At 42.9% G+C, this 16,536-nt stretch overlaps 1 protein-coding gene across 2 annotated transcripts; it reads right to left on the bottom strand.

Moving 5' to 3' along the window:
• Nucleotides 1-266: 266 nt before the first annotated feature.
• ABRACL (ABRA C-terminal like) lies at nt 267-15,620 on the bottom strand. Of its 2 annotated transcripts, XM_086318085.1 has the most exons (4): nt 15,443-15,620; nt 15,230-15,330; nt 10,061-10,127; nt 267-854 (listed from the first exon to the last, which is right to left on the bottom strand). In XM_086318085.1, the coding sequence occupies exons 3-4, from the start codon at nt 10,119-10,121 to the stop codon at nt 670-672; spliced, it is 246 nt and encodes an 81-aa protein (XP_086174211.1). In that variant the 5' UTR covers nt 10,122-10,127; nt 15,230-15,330; nt 15,443-15,620; the 3' UTR covers nt 267-669. The 2 variants fall into 2 exon arrangements, with proteins under 2 accessions (XP_086174211.1, XP_086174212.1); XM_086318086.1 differs by lacking the exons at nt 15,230-15,330; nt 15,443-15,620 and adding an exon at nt 14,938-15,026.
• Between the last annotated feature and the right edge of the window lie 916 nt (nt 15,621-16,536).

Below are 16,536 nucleotides of genomic sequence, written 5' to 3'. Positions count from 1 at the left end.
CTGACTAATCCAGTTAGAAAGTGAAGTTTTTGGGTTACACTTTTTGGGCATGTCCCCTACCAGTGTTAAGCTCGTTATAGGCATCAAAATCATTATATTTAACAGGGCCCAGTTGTAACACTAATCATCCCTACTTTTCAAATTCTGTAGTTTTAAGAAAATATTTCTCCAAATTAAGAAAACTTTTACTGCGGTTACCTAATGTTATGCAAAAACTCAAGTCTGTGAAGTACATAAATTTCAAATGACAAAATAAGACAAGATAATTTTAAGGGAGTTATATGTTTTTATTACATAAACATTATATTCCTTGTGGAAGCTAGTCTTACAAGTTTGTTTCTTGATTTCACAGAATGTCCAATATCTGTAGAAATTGTCTATGAATAATTTATGAAACAAACATTCCTGGTACCCCCACCAAAAAAGCCCCATTGTTTACATTTTCCAACCAGATTCCTGAGAAAAATAATAGGTTTTGTTCATTTTACAGTGTAATACACAAACTTGTTTTCAAGATAGAAAAAAGGACGGACTTCTAAAGTGAGTCTCCTTTTGTTTATAAAGTTCTATAAAAATACATTAAGTAGGTTCATATGTTTGTCCTTTGACTTAATATTCCAGTTTACCAGAAACAAACAAAAAACAATAAACAGAGCTATGCAAATCACATTAATCTTGAAGCAATATAATGTCAACATCATCATGAACACCCTGCAAAAGCAGCTCTCCTGAGTATGTAATAATCTTCCTTCGTTTTGCCGCTTTGAGAGTCCCTACCAGTGCTTCAAAGAGGTTGGCACATTTGTCATCTTGGAAGAGGACCCCAAATTTCACACTTAATTTTCCATCAGCATCTAATTGAGAAAACACAATGTTAGCCAATGCAAAGTCTGTTTATTGCCACCATGTATGGCAAATACACATCATCTTTCATAAACAACTGGAGGTTAACCAACATCACAATGTAACAGTCAACAGTCAAAAAAAAAAAAAAAAAAAACAGTCAAAAACTCAGTGTAACTTCTTGCCAGATTCAAAAAGGAATGGAGTAAATGCAATGTGTAGTATATCTTCTAACCTTAGTATCATCTGTACAGAGTGGAGTAAGAACTAAGAAATATTAACAAAAAGTGAATGTGTTACAGTGCTCATATGGTGGACCACTCTTATCTGTCTAAATTTTGATTTTTTTTAAAGGTTTTTTTGGTGTGGACCATTTTTAAAATCTTTATTGAATTTGTTACAATATTGCTTCTGTTTTATGATTTTGTTTTTTGGCCACAAGGCATGTAGAATCTTAGCTCCCTGATGAGGGATCGAACCTGCATGCCCTGCACTGGAAGGCAGTCTTAACCACTGGACCGCCAGGGAAGTCTCTAAATTTCAATTTCCTAATTGTTAGTTGTTGAATCAGTAAAAATAATAAATGTAAGAGAAACCCCAGATCAGGAACAGTACTTCTCTAAGTGTGTTCTGAACATGCTCAGAAACCCCAGGAAAGGAGTGGTGACCTCAAAAATGAAGAAATCTTTATTTACCAGAATCCCTACATTATCTAGTTTGAAGGCCAGTTTTTAACATAGATGCTAAAAATTAAAATAAACACTAAAAAGAGATGAGCTATCAAGTCATGAAAAACCTGGAGGAACCTAAATATATATTAACAAATGAAAGAAAGCAATCTGAAAAAAAGCTATGTGCTATGACTCCAACTATGGAATATTCTGGAAAAGGCAAAACTATGGAAAAAGAGAAAACAAAGGAAAAACATCAGTGGTTTTCAATGGTTAGGATAGGGGAGGGGAGAACAGGCAGAGCACAAAGAATTTTTAAAGCAATGAAGACACTCCATGATATTATAATGATGGAGACATCATTACACATCAGTTCAAACCCACAGAATGTACAAAATCAAGAGTGAAATGTAATGTGAACTATGGACTCTGGGTGATAATTATATGTCAATGCAGGATCAATCCTAGAGATCAAACCAGTCAAACCCAAAGGAAATCAACCCTAAATATTAACTGTAAGGACTGACGCTGAAGCTGAAGCTCCAATACTTTGGCCACCTAATGGGAAAGAAAGTGAAAGTGAAAGTCGCTCAGTCTTTGCAACCCCATGGACTACATACTCCATGGAATTTTCCAGGCCAGAATACTGGAATGGGTAGCCTTTCCCTTCTCCAGGGGATCTTCTCAATCCAGGGATGGAACCCAGGTCTCCCACATTGCAGGTGGATTCTTTACTAGCTGAGCCACAAGAGAAGTCCAAGAATACTGGAGTGGGTAGTCTAGCCCTTCTCCAGGGGATCTTCCTGACCCAGGAATCAAACCGGGGTCTCCTGCATTGCAGGCAGATTCTTTATCAACTAAGCTATTAGGGGTAGACTTATTGGAAAAGGCCCTGATTTGGGGAAATATTGAGGGCAAGAGGAGAAGGGGTTGACAGAGGATGAGATGGATGGATGGCATCCTGACTCAATGGACAGGAGTTTGAATGAACTCCAGGAGACAGTGAAGAACAGGGAAGCCTGGCGTGCTGCAATTCATGGGGGCACAAAGAGTCGGACACAACTTAGCAACTGAACAACAAAAACGATGCAGGGGCATCAACTGTAATGAAGGTGCCCCTCTGGTAGAAGATGTTAAAAATAGGGAAGACTATGCATGTGTGGGAGGGCATATGGGAAATCTCAGTACCTTCCACTCAATTGCAAATCTAAAACTGCCCTTAAAATATAAAGCCTTTTTTTAATTAAGGAAAAACAAAAGGTGGATCTTTGGTTAAAAGTCAATAAGAGGAAGTCTCAAAGATAAGGGTAATCAAGGATACTTCCCCAATGCTAGCTGAATCCTTCAATCTACGTGGCTGAACATTTCACCCATCCTATGCAATGCTCCAAGTTCTTCTCTCCCAAAGCTGTACCCCCTGTGAAGGAGATGGCCATCACAGCGAGAAGGGTTCTTGGGTTCCCGTGCTCCTCTGCTAGAGCTTACAGCATGCGGCTTAATAAACTCCTACTGTGGGTGTAGTGAGTGCTGGGCACTAGAGGCAGGGAGAAGGAAGTATAGAATCACTTTCTAGCTGTCAAAGAAATGATTTCCCCTCCCACGAGGAAATAACCATACACACAGTAGGTAGGGCAACAGGCAAAGAGGTACATGATTGTTTATCAAGACCAAGATGACTCCGAGCTAGACCAGGAAGGGAAGATTTCATGACTGGTGGTACCTGTTCTGGACTTTAAAGAAAGAAAGTAAAGAAAGTGAAGTCAGTCAGTAGTGTCCAACTCTTTGTGACCCCGTGGACTATGGCCTACCAGGCTCCTCTGTCCATGGGATTCTCCAGGCAAGAATACTGGCGTGGGTTGCCATTTTCTTCTCCAGGGGAGGTCCAGACCCAGGGGTCGAACCCGGGTCTCCTGCATTGCATGCAGACGCTTTACCCTCTGAGTCACCAGACTTTAAGGGGCATATAATACAGAGCTTTAAAAACAAAACAAACAAACAAACACCCTGACAGTCCTCAGCTGAAATTTTGGCCATCTGCTAGTTGCTTAGCCTGGGAAACCTGCATAAATTCCCTAAGCCTGTTTCCTTATCTGTATAACGGGGATCTTAATACCTCCCACACTGTATGGTTGGGGACACAGTTCTGAAGCACAGAGCACAGTGTCCAGCCCATGCTAAGCACTAGATCGGTGATCACTGGTTCAATTATGAGTGCAAGAAACGGGAGAATATGCCAAGCCATAGGCACAGGTGAAAGAAGTTAAGTATCTAGGGGAACAGTGACTAATTTACTCAGCTCAAGTAAACCATCTAAGAGAAGGAGGAAATAAGTTGGTAATGGAAAATAGGGAGTCTGACCATGCTTGGCCTGGAAAGTCAAGAGGTACTTGTTTGATTCTTTCACTTCCAGCAGCACAACCCTTTGTTGGCAATGAAAACCTTTCACTGATTATAGGAATCAGTGCAGCTGCTGGGTAACCTGGTTGGTCCTTCAAGCTCTCTGAGCTGCAGTTACTTCATCCATCAAACAAGGGTAAAAATATCCCTCTCGGAGTTGTTACAAGGATTAAAACATAGAATGTAGGTAAAGTCTTTTATAGCATGCCCAGTTTATGGTAAATTCTCAATTTAGGTTAAATTTTTTAAAGCCACCAAAGGAAGAAACCCTGCTGTAATCTTGGAGTTCTCCTGCCTGCTAACCCCTCAATCTGACAAATGTCTGAGCGACGCCACCTTCTTTGTGTCTTCTGTTGCTCTAGCCTTCCCTCTCCATGGACAATAATTCCAGGCCCCAGTTGATTCTCACGTGGCTAACTGCCAGACTCCTTACAAGTCTCATTTTTACCCTCACTATATCCTCCACATTCATACAGAATTTAAAATGTGGAAGAAACTTTGTATGATACAAGCTTAATTGATATTCTTTTACTTTAATCTTTCAATGGCTCCCTAGCACCTTTAAGATAGAGTGAATAAGATTCTTCATCCTCTGGACCTTGCCTCACCTCTCACCAGGCCTCCTGCCATCTCATTCCATGCATCTTGTGATTCAGTCAAAATGAGCAACCTGCTGTAATCCAGGGTGTTAAGAATCACCTCCCCTGGTAACTTTGTCCACGTCGAGCCATTTACCTAGCATCCCAGATCCTCTTTTCTAGCTAAATTCTTTTTTCTTCAAAAATGGACTCAAATGTCACCTTCTCTGAGAAGTCCTCTATGATTCCTTTAGTCGAGTTAATAGCGCTTCTCAAAAAATGGAATGTATATCAATCAAAGCATGCACCATCAATTACAGTAATGAAAGCTACCATTTATTGAGTACTCAGTACGTTCCTAGAACTGTTCGATGCATTTTATAGTCATTAAAACTCACTTAACCATTTTGTCAAAGATAAGACACCATTGATTGTAAGAAGCACCATTATTTCATGTTCCAATTAAACTGCCAATTTAATGATAGCATACCATGCATCATAAAATAATCCTTATTTTAGAGATTTTAAAGTGTGAAAAATGTGTCTCCAACACTCACTGAAATAGAGTAGTATCATTATGCAAATAAAGAAACCAAGGCACAGAAAAGCTTAGAAATGTGCCCAAGGTCACACAGCAGGAATGTGGAAGAGCTAGAATTCCTTCCCAGAGTCTGACTCCAGAGCACACACTCTTAATTACATCCCAAAACATGCTTCCAATTTATCTGTGTTCTCACTACCTAAAGAGGCCCACAGGGCTGAGATGAACTTTTATTTATTTTCCCATCTCCAGCACTTGAGCACAAAGGCAGCACTCAAGGTACTTTTGTTAAAGAATTTATATCTCCAAATAATCTTTATCCACTTAACTCTTTTCTATAGGAAAAAAATTAGAAATCAAGAAAATCAGAGATACCAAGGGAACATTCCATGCAAAGATGGACACAATAAAGGACAGAACTGGTATGGATCTAACAGAAGCAGAAGATGTATATTAAGAAGAGGTGGCAAGAATACACAGAACTATACAAAAAAGATCTTCATGACCCAGATAATGACGATGGTGTGATCACTCACCTAGAACCAGACATCCTGGAATGCGAAGTCAAGTGGGCGTTAGGAAGCATCACTACGAATAAAGCTAGTGGAGGTGATGGAATTCCAGTTGAGCTATTTCAAATCCTGATAGATGATGCTGTGGAAGTGCTACACTCAATATGCCAGCAAATTTGGAAAACTCAGCAGTGGCCACAGGACTGGGAAAGGTTAGTTTTCATTCCAATCCCAAAGAAAGGCAATGCCAAAGAATGCTCAAACTACCGCACAATTGCACTCATCTCACACGCTAGCAAAGTAATGCTCAAAATCCTCCAAGCCAGGCTTCAACAGTACATGAACCGTTAACTTCCAGATGTTCAAGCTGAATTTCGGAAAGGCAGAGGAACCAGAGATTTCCAACATCCACTGGATCATTGAAAAAGCAAGTGAGTTCCAGAAAAACATCTACTTCTGCTTTATTGACTATGCCAAAGCCTTTGACTGTGTGGATCACAATAAACTGTGGAAAATTCTGAAAGAGATGGGAATACCAGATCACCTGACCTTCCTCCTGAGAAATCTGTATGCAGGTCAAGAAGCAACAGTTAGAATTGGACATGGAACAACAGACTGGTTCCAAATCGGGAAAGGAGTACATCAAGGCTGTATATTGTCACCCTGCTTATTTAATGTATATGCAGAGTACATCATGAGAAATGTTGGACTGGATAAAGTACAAGCTGGAATCAAAATTGCTGGGAGAAATATCAATAACCTCAGATATGTAGATGATACCACCCTTATGGTAGGAAGCAAAGAACTAAAGAGCTTCTTGATGAAAGTGAAAGGAGAGTGAAAAAGCTGGCTTAAAGCTCAACATTCAGAAAACTAAGATCATGGCATCTGGTCCCATCACTTCATGGCAAATAGATGGGGAAACAACGGAAACGGTGACAGACTTTATTTTGGGGGGCTCCAAAATCACTGCAGATGGTGACTGCAGCCATGAAATTAAAAGACACTTACTCCTTGGAAAAAAAGTTATGAAAAACCTAGACAGCATATTATAAAGGGGAGACATTACTTTGCCAACAAAGGTCCATCTAGTCAAAGCTATGGTTTTTCCAGTGGTCAAGTGTGGATGTGAGAGTTGAACTATAAAGAAGCTAAGCACCGAAGAATTGATGCTTTTGAACTGTGGTTTTGGAGGAGACTCTTAAGAGTCCCTTGGACTGCAAGGAGATCCAACCAGTCCATCCTAAAGGAAATCAGTCCTGAATATTCATTGGAAGGACTGATGCTGAAGCTGAGACTCCAATACTTTGGCCACCTGGTGCGAAGAACTGACTCACTGGAAAAGACCCTGATGCTGGGAAAGATTGAAGGTGGGAGGAGAAGGGGACAATAGAAGATGAGATGGTTGCATGGCATCACCAACTCGATGGACATGAGTTTGAGCAAGCTCCGGGAGTTGGTGATGGGCAGGGAAACCTGGTGTGCTGCAGTCCATGGGGTTGCAAAGAGTCAGACACAACTGAGTGACTGAACTAAACTGAAGTGATGGGATGAAAAATGAAAGGCTTTAAAGAACTCTATTTTAAAAGAAACAGATAAAACTAAATTCAATTTATTCATCAAATTCATAGTTTAGATTAGTCAACATTATTCCAGACATAATATAAATAATTAACCTTAATCTGTCAGTAGGTAACGTATTTCCATAGATGCTTTCCAACTCAATAATTCATCTATTACCAGGAATAGGTAAGTCAAGGAGGCCTGGTGAAGCTGCAATGTTCAAAATATTTTCATCCTTATACAAGTTTTATAATTACCTTACAGTCATCTAGTTTGTAAACCTGCTTATTTTGAAGTGCAGGTTCAGTCTGCTAAGTATTGGGGTGGCCAGTAAGTTCATTTGAGTTTTTCCATATGATGTAATGGAAAAACCTGAATGATCTTTATTGTCAACCCAATATTATTCTATATGAAACTTGCTGCTGCTGCTGCTAAGTCGCTTCAGTCGTGTCCGACTCTGTTCGATCCCACCAGGCTGCCCCGTCCCTGGGATTCTCCAGGCAAGAGTACTGGAGTGGTTTGCAATTTCCTTCTCCAATGCGTGAAAGTGAAAAGTGAAAGGGAAGTCGCTCAGTCGTGTCCGACTCTTATCGATCCCATGGACTGCAGCCTACCAGGCTCCGCCATCCACAGGATTTTCCAGGCAAGAGTACTGGAGTGGGGTGCCATTGCCTTCTCCGATATGAAACTTACAAGATCTTATAAATCAGTGTTATCACAATAATAGATAGACAGACTGATGATAGATAAAAAGGCTACAAAGATATTCTTAGTCCCTTTCACCATGAAAAGATACAAGAAGTCTGAGACCTAGAAGACTCCAAGTTGACCATGTTGGCACACTGATCTCAGGCCTCCAGCCTTCAGAACTACAAGCAATAAAATTTCTGCTGTTTATAAGCCACACAGTCTGGAGTGTTTTGTTACAGCACCCCAAACAGGTTTAGACAGACTCCCAACCTACATAACCATTAAGATAGTAAATGTGGACAAAACTATAATTCAAAAAGATATATGTACCCCTATAATCACAATAACACTATTTACAAGAAAATGTGGTACATACATACAATGGAATACTGCTGCTGCTGCTAAGTCACTTCAGTCGTGTCCGACTCTGTGTGACCCCATAGACATAGACGGCAGCCCACCAGGCTCCCCCGTCCCTGGGATTCTCCAGGCAAGAACACTGGAGTGGGTTGCCATTTCCTTCTCCAATGTACTAAAGTGAAAAGTGAAAGTGAGGTCGCTCAGTCCTGTCCAACTCTTTGCGACCCCATGGACTGAAGCCTACCAGGCTCCTCCGTTCATGGGATTTTCCAGGCAAGTATCCTGGAGTGGATTGCCATTGCCTTCTCCACAATGGAATACTACTCAGCCACAAAGAGGAATGAAAAAATGCCATTTGCAGCAAGACGGCTGGACCTAGAGAGGATCATACCAAGGGAAGTAAGTCCGAAAGAGAAAGACAAACACCATGTGCTCTCACTAACGTGGAATCTAAAATATGACACAAGTGAACGTATTTAGGAAACAGAAACAGACTCACAAAGAGAACAGACTTGTGGTTGCCAAGAAGGAGGTGGTGTGAGGGTTTGAGTTTGTGGTTGGCACACGCAAACTATTATACATAGAATGGATAAACAGAAAGGTCCGACTGTAGAACACAGAGAACTATACTCAACATCCTGTGATGAACTATAATGGAAAAGAATACATACATATGTATAACTGAATCATTTTGCAATGTAGCAGAAATTAATACAATGTTTTAAATTAACTATACTTCAATATATCTTTAATGAAAAATATTACATTTGTTGTTTCATGTCACAAAGTGTGTAGTAATGTTACATCAGCAAAAGAAAACTACAGGGGATGTTTGATAATAATGACAATGGAATTTTCAAAGTACCTCTTGCTATTTCAAATGATTTGTGATTCATAAGTAATCACAGCTATATGTAAGAAAATCAAACTATAATGATGACACAACATTGTAACGCAATTATCCTCCAAAGTAAAAAAAAAAAAGCTACAATGACAGGACAACTCTTATAAGGTACTTTTTAAAGTTGTTTTTCACTTACATGATATAATTTTTAAACTTTGGGGTCCATTATCCCAGTTGTTGCTGAATACATCTATTGCTCTTACAATTTTTAAAATGCTCCCCAAACTATTACATGTCTGGTCTGAGATGTATAAAATATTAATACTTACAGTTACAAGCATAAGAGTTGCTTTCATTACAATTTAGGAAAAGGGCACTAATACTACCAATTTTACATGTCTCAAACTTCATGGTAGCTGCTCATATGCTGCTGAGGGAAAAGCTGACTTTTTTTAAAAAACTACCCAAAGGATGGGTTCTTTTAGTTATATGTACATAAATACCTGATTATACAAAATTCAAAGGTTTGAAGAAAATAAAGACAATGTATTGCAATTTCAATGAGTCCCTAGTCATTTGGCAATTTGCAAAATGGTGGCAGGGTAAAGCAGAAAAAAAAAATGAACGTTAATAGTATGACAAAAATTCGAACAAGATTCAATTACAAGATTTCAATGCAGCTAGGTTACTGATGTACAGTGATTTTCTTTCCATTCAAAGGATAATGAAATAACTCAACCATTCTTTGTATAAGAATCACAATACCCCAATAGCTCTGTGTCTCCAGAAATTACCTCAGGGCTGAGAGCAGTTAGCTGACAGCTGCCAAAACTTTTAGGCTTCTATCAAGAGTTTGGAGAAGGAAATGGTAACCCACTCCAGTATTCTTGCCTGGAGAATCCCATGAAAAGAGTAAATAGCCTGGTGGGCTACAATCCACGGAGTCCCAAAGAGTGGGACACGACCGAAGTGACTTAGCACAGCACAGCACCCAAAGAGTTAGTCCTTCTTGCTCTAAAGCAAACTCAGAAGAAACACTGAATCGATCATATAATACTTACTTTTTGAACCAAGACGATGAATTTCCTCCACTAGGAGTTTAACTTCATGATCCACATTCATTGCTGCCTGAGGGAGACAAAAAAAAATCTGCATTATTAGTTTCTAGATTCCATTATGCATAACTTGCCAAATCCAAGGGCCCTTGGTTTTTTTCATGTAGCATTTGTCACTATTAATTTACCATGTCCCTCTTCCTAAAAACACTAGTGTGATGTATCTCCCCCAGGTAGAGTACCTCCATGTCCCCCATCTTTATAACTGCCCTTGTGGGCAGTCCCACTCTTACTCCATGCAGTCTACTGGGGAGAATGAAGCCATTCTCCTTGCACCCTCTATTAACTCCAAACCCAAGCTCTGCCTGGCACCAAAAACACAAAGGTGAATGACACAAGACCCGCCCTCAGGGAATTCATCCTCCAGAAGCAGAGAAAGGCCTGGAATGATTAGCAATGGGACAAGCTCTCTTTTAGCGGAGGGTCCAAGGCATTAAGGGAGCTTGAAGGAGAAAGCCACAGGTTTCAGGGAGGCTCCTGGGGGGAGAAGTGGACCAATAAGTAGTTGGGGAAAGCATCGGGAAGAGAGTATGTAAAAGCACAGAAACAAGGAGAAACCGCAGCACATCTGGGGCAAGCCCGAAACTAGGAGCTGGAGGTTCCAGGATAAACTGGATAAACCAACACAATCCCTCCCCTCTAGGAGCCCCGAGGAGAAAAAGGCGGTCCAGGTGGAACCCTACAAATGCAATTTTCCGGGTCACATATACTCATGCTCTTCCCCCAGCAGTTCGTAATGCAATCTGGCTGCAATGGAGAGCCTGTGGTGAACACCATTCATCTTCAGATAAGGAAGGAGTTCAGGGTTAGCATAGCAGCTGGGCGAATTCCCTTGGCTCATGAGGTCCTCCATTGGCTGGGTTTGTGCCCATGATTCCAGCCACTTCACATCTATGCCCTTGAATGCCAGGTTGTAGCTACACGGTGTTTCTTTTCATTCCTCAAATGTCCCCTCATTCTCTTATGTCCAGCCTTCATAGGTACTGCTGCTTCTTCAACCCAGCTCTGACTATACCTCTTTCATGGAGTTAACTTCCACTTGTCCAGTCCCAACTGAGATACAACTTCCTCCAGGAAGCCCTCCCTGAAACCCCGGAGTAGGAGTGCTCCCCCGTGTGTGTTCCCACAGTATTGTGCATCCACTTCATTTCACTTGACTGGAATGACCAGCTTCTTGTCTTTTATCACTAGGCAGTGAGCTCCTCCCTGCAGGGATCTGACCGTTCTGCTACTGTGGGACCCCGTCTGGCACCAAGAGCAGGACTTCAACAAATAATTGGCTGGCAAACAGGAAAATGAGCAGAGGCATGAGAGGGGATGAAAACACATCTGTGAGAGTTATTGACAGGGAGCTGCTGATTTCAGTGAGGCACAGAGAGGAGCTCTAAGGGGAAGAAGTAGACTCAGAGACCGAAAAGGAAGCCTAAAGGGGGCGTGGCAAACAGCTACAGAAAGGGGGAGGAGACAGATACCAGCAAGAAACCGAAGCCGAAGGTAGAGCTGAAGGAGAGAAACCCAACTCTGCTGGGGCAAAGAAGTAAAGCAGGAAAGGAGGAAGAATGAGTTTCCATAAGAAGGAAATAATTTTACACTGGAAACAGCAATATGAGGCTGAAAAGCATGGGCAGAAGAGGCATCAGCACAGTCTAAGTTTTCCAAATTAAATAAGGGATGAAAAGAGTAGGATGACCTGAATGGTTTACTTTGGGGTGATGATTTGGAAGAAATATATTTTATTCAGACAGATCATAACTAATTCTTGGTAGCTTTTAAAAAACAAGAATGACATCTATGTATAAATGATATTGATCAGGACCCCAGATTTCTCATAGCTAATAATTAAAAGTACCACTACCATCTGCTACACTTCTGTGTAAATCTTTTAATTTAAGAAGCTTATATTGCAACAAGATTCGCTTCCCTGGTGGCTCAGTGGTAAAGAATCTGCCTGCCAATGCCGGAGATGCAAGAGACATGGGTTTGATCCCTGGGTGGGGAAGATACCTGAAGTAGGAAATGGCAAAAACCCATTCCAGCGTTCTTGCCCGGGAAATTCTATGGACAGAGGAGCCTGAAGGGCTACAGTCCACGGGGTCCCAAAAGAGTTGGACGGGACTTAGTGACTAAACAACAACACTGCAACAAGATGCAACATCTTAGGTTAATGCAGCTACATAAAACCCAGTATCAAAAATTAGTGTCCAAATGTGAGAACTTTATATTTACTGGTGAAATTGTAACATTATATTCAATTCAAAATACAGTTTTAGAGAGACACTAAAACGCTAAAATATAACCAGAGGACACAACTGAAAGACATGCCATGAGATTAGTGGTAGGGGAAAAAAACCTGTTAATGTCAGCGCGGTGAACAGCTGTCGTTTTTCCCTGCTCAGCAGCCTTTCCACCTTCTGGCACCAGCAGTCCAATTTTTTTTTTTTTTTTTGATAGAGCCATTCCTTCCTTGTTCTTATCTCATGGATCTTGGGTAGAGCCTCATTCTGGACTCCAGGAATGGTTCAAAGTCAGAGTAATTGGTTTGGAGCATAGGATAGGTGATCCCATCTTGAACAATGGGGTCGGCCCAGGAATTTTGCCAGACTACTAGTAAAACAACACTCTCCCACTGGGCTCTAAGTTTATGGCTGGCTAGTATATAAACGGCTACCATGTGAAAAGAGCCTGCCAGGAATAAATCCAGCACAAAGGAAAATTCAACCATGCATCAATGATTGAGCCTGTATATCACCTTGGATTTTCCTGTTACATGAACTAATCAATCTTCTGTGGTTTTGCTTATGCTGGTTTGAGTTTCTGTCACTTGAACTGTAAAGAATCTTGACTTTTAAAAGTTAGCCTAGAGTCGACCTGCTGCTTTTTAAAAAAATAAAACTCCATTATGTACTCATGTGAATAGTCTTGTTTGCATTACCATATTGGGTAGAATAGACAGGTAAACAGAAAGGCAGATTTGGAAGCCATAAGAGAAAAAATTTCTCTAATAATCAAAACTGTCTAACAGTGAATAGTTTGCAGTAGTAGGATCTGTGAGGACTGATGAGGTAATCAGCCCATATTGGACAAAAGGGAAAGGGAAATGTCCAAGGGGATTCCAGTCTTCTCTAATTGTCAGATGCTTTGATTTCCTCCCACCCAGAATATTCATCTCTTTAACATCATTTTCCATTCCTTCCACCCACCACCATCCACACCCATCATACTTCTCTTTTAATAATGAGACTCAAAGAGGAAATCCCACTCTTAAGTAGCGTGAATATGTGCATCACATTAAGCAGATGCATGTTCATCTTTGTAAGAAGGGAAGACTACCAGAATTTCCTTATAATTAATTACACCTGAGGCTCCTTATCTGTGTTTATTCTAAGAACCTTGCAAAGTATTATTTATCCCTATTTTATGGATGATAAAACTGACTCAGAGGGGTTTCCCACAATTAAATGCTGTTTTTACCTCATCGTTCTGCCTCTTCTGCTGCTTTGGGGTGGGGCTGGTTATTACGCAAATAGAACTAAATGTAATGGTAAGTTGTATTTGTGTGAAATATTTGAGTACTTACTAAGACAAAACCCTTAAAAAGCAAAAAAGGCTCCCTGCACTGATCCTTTTGAGTAGGAAAATGACGGGCTTAAAAACTATTGCTAGCCTACATAACCTGGTATGGTTTCTTTGATTGTTTAATGAGGACAAAGGAGTATAAAATACTCTGCTGTACAAACGTCAGAAGGTCCACGACATTTTTTTATGAGGACAGAAGCCGGGGCTGGTGCAAGCAGCAAGATCAAGAACAATGAGAGGCCACGGGCAGAGCAAGTCTAAGGGAAAGAAAGAGCCGGGTCAATGGGAGGCTCAGGGGAAGGGGATGGCAGATGCTAGCTGAGCCCTCTCATTGTGACACAAACCAATTAGGCACTGTGCGTGGGAACTACAAAGAAAACGGAATGTGGGCGGACTGGGCCATATGCTGAAATGCTCCACTTTCAGTAGGCACTTGAAGATATATTTAAGGACCCTCTTAACAGTTTTGGGGGGCTTTTTCATTTTGGTTGTTTTCTTAAGTTTGGAGGCAATACCTGGAGATTTTCTAAAGTCAAGGAATAAGCCTACTCGAGTGGGGACATCTGGGAATCGGGAGCCACCTGTCCTCATTAGGGCTGGCCACTCTTTCCCAGCCCTCCTTCACAATCCCCGACGAGCAGCTGGTGTAGGTCAAAGAATGACTGGGTTCCTTCCCGCCTCTCGCAGGCGCGCAAACACTCCATATTTGGTCATCCCGGAGCCAAGTTGGGAGCTGGCCCGGAAGGGGTCCCAAGACCCTGTCCCCCGCAGGCCATCAGACGGTCATTACTGGCACCACTGCAGAGATAGAGAGCGCAAGGCTCGGCCCCGGCTCCGGGGCGCACGGCGGAGTCCGGGCGGACTCCCGGGGAAGAGCAGCATCCGCATCCCGGAAGCCTTTGTCTCCGCGAGGCCCGCGCTCCCCGGCGATCGGTGCGCCCCAGGCGCGCCTCGAGAGCCGGCGCCCAGACCCAGCGACGCAAACGGACCCAGTTGGGGCTCCCCGAGTCGCTAGTGTCTTCTCACTATCCCCCACCCCGTACACAGAACGGGGAGCGTTCAGATCCGCACCCGCCGCCCGCGCCCGCAGAGCCCACTGCCCTGAAGCCCCCGAATCCCTCGGGGGGAGCCTGGCCCCTCACTGCTAGTCTGTTCCCGCTCAGTTCTGCGGAACTGACTCTCCAAGTGCAAAGCCGGCAAGTTGCTCTGCGGTAAAAAAAAAAAAAAAAAAAAAAGAAAAAGAAAACCTTTATAAACGCTGCTGATCTCCCTGCCCGGTCCGCCCCCGGCAAAATGTCACGTGAGCCTAGTACGGAAGTCTGCCCGGGAGGTGGGGGGCGCGGGGGCGCGCCCACGCGGTCCCCAGCACCCGGCTCAGCCCAATGCCAGTTATACCCTCCAGGCGCCTTAGCCCCGTCTCTTCCCGGTCCTGGCTCTCCAACCTCAGCCCACGATCTCCTCCTCCGGCTGTTGGAGCTCCCCCTGCTACCCTAGTCCATCCTTTCTACCTGGACGCCACTTCCCAGGGCGATCACTCACCTCTCTACCTCCTGTTCTTTTCCGAGAAAACGGGCAGCGTTGGTGCCGGCTGGCTGCCTTCTTCAACGCACCGGGGAGGAAGAAGCCGAGGAAGGAAGTGACTGAGGCAAAGAGAAAGGCTGGTTGGTGTGCCGCAGGCGGAGGGCGAGCGGGGGGAGGGGGGAAGAGTTTCTGCGCTCAGGAATGGGGCCGCCCACACTCCCGGGTACTAACCTAGGAGGAGGAAACTGGAGCGGAGACGCCAAGAACGCGGCAGACTCCGCACAGGTGGCGGAGCGCTGCAGGCTTCTAGGAAAACGCATCCAGAGCTCCAATTACCGCTACCTTTGCCCCGCGCCACTCGGAGCCAAGGAGCTCCAACCCCCGCATCTTTTCCTGGAAATTGACTTCCTGCCAGGATCTCTCTCCTAATGCAAGAAAAAAAGCTCCCCCAACGTGCAGAATGCTGAGATCTCCTTACCTGCGTGCTTAGTCGGTCTGACTCCTTGCCCTCACGGACTGTAGCCCGCCAGGATCCTCTGTCCAGGGAATTTGCCAAGCAAGAATACTGGAGTGGTTTGTCATGCCCTTCTCCAAAGGATCTTCTAGACCCAGGGATAGAAGTGGTGTTTCCTATGGCTCCTGCATTGGCAGGCGGATTCTTTACCACTGCTTGGAACTTAAGCCCAGGGCAGGGGGCTTTCAGAAAGATACAAATACGACAGCAGGGTGGTCTGATTTGCAAAAGAAAATGCAATTTTGAAAACTGCTTTACTGCAAAGAAACTTCACTTGGATAAAGCTATTATGATTCTTGGCCCTCGGTCAATGTAGATTTCTTCCCCTCTTTATTCATTATTTCCTACATGTAACCGCATAATTCATTTTTTTCATACATCCATTATTTATAGTAACTGTTATTTTAATCTCTGAGTGTGTGTGTGTGATGTTTGCTCTACCTGGTATCCTTTCAAAAAGGAAACCAAGCCCTGCCAAGAGAACTGACCCGAACTATTCCTAGGACAAAGGTTGCACAAATAATTGCCCCCAAAGTTCCCCCCTAACCGCTGTAGCTGATTGGATTAAGAGTGGTCATGTGACCCAAAAGACACAGTCCATAAACTGGCCATCACCCTAGGAGGTGACCTGGAACAAACAGTCCTTAACAAACCAGAACTCGGGATCATTAGATAAGCCAATCAGATTCTCCCTTGGAAATTGAAAAGGGAGAATGAATACAGAGAATGAGCTATCTGACAGGAAGGCTGAAGCTGAGAGGGCTGGAGGCAGAAATAGGGAAAATGGGCCTGACAAAGTAGAACACTGGAG

Source organism: Bos grunniens, chromosome 9, assembly GCF_055505025.1.
Source record: "Bos grunniens cultivar Pamir isolate PY7600 chromosome 9, Bosgru_T2T1.0, whole genome shotgun sequence".
Lineage (NCBI taxonomy): Eukaryota > Metazoa > Chordata > Mammalia > Artiodactyla > Bovidae > Bos > Bos grunniens.
Note: the sequence above shows the minus strand (reverse complement) of the source record. Positions and strands in the feature narration are given on the sequence as shown.

Bases quoted from the DNA above. Each gene is read 5' to 3' on its own strand.
- ABRACL (XM_086318085.1), bottom strand. From the start codon at position 10,121: ATGAATGTGGATCATGAAGTTAAACTCCTAGTGGAGGAAATTCATCGT. The intron at 855-10,060 runs GTAAGTATTATA...TTTCTCAATTAG, and splicing joins TCATCGTCTTGGTTCAAAAA to ATGCTGATGGAAAATTAAGT.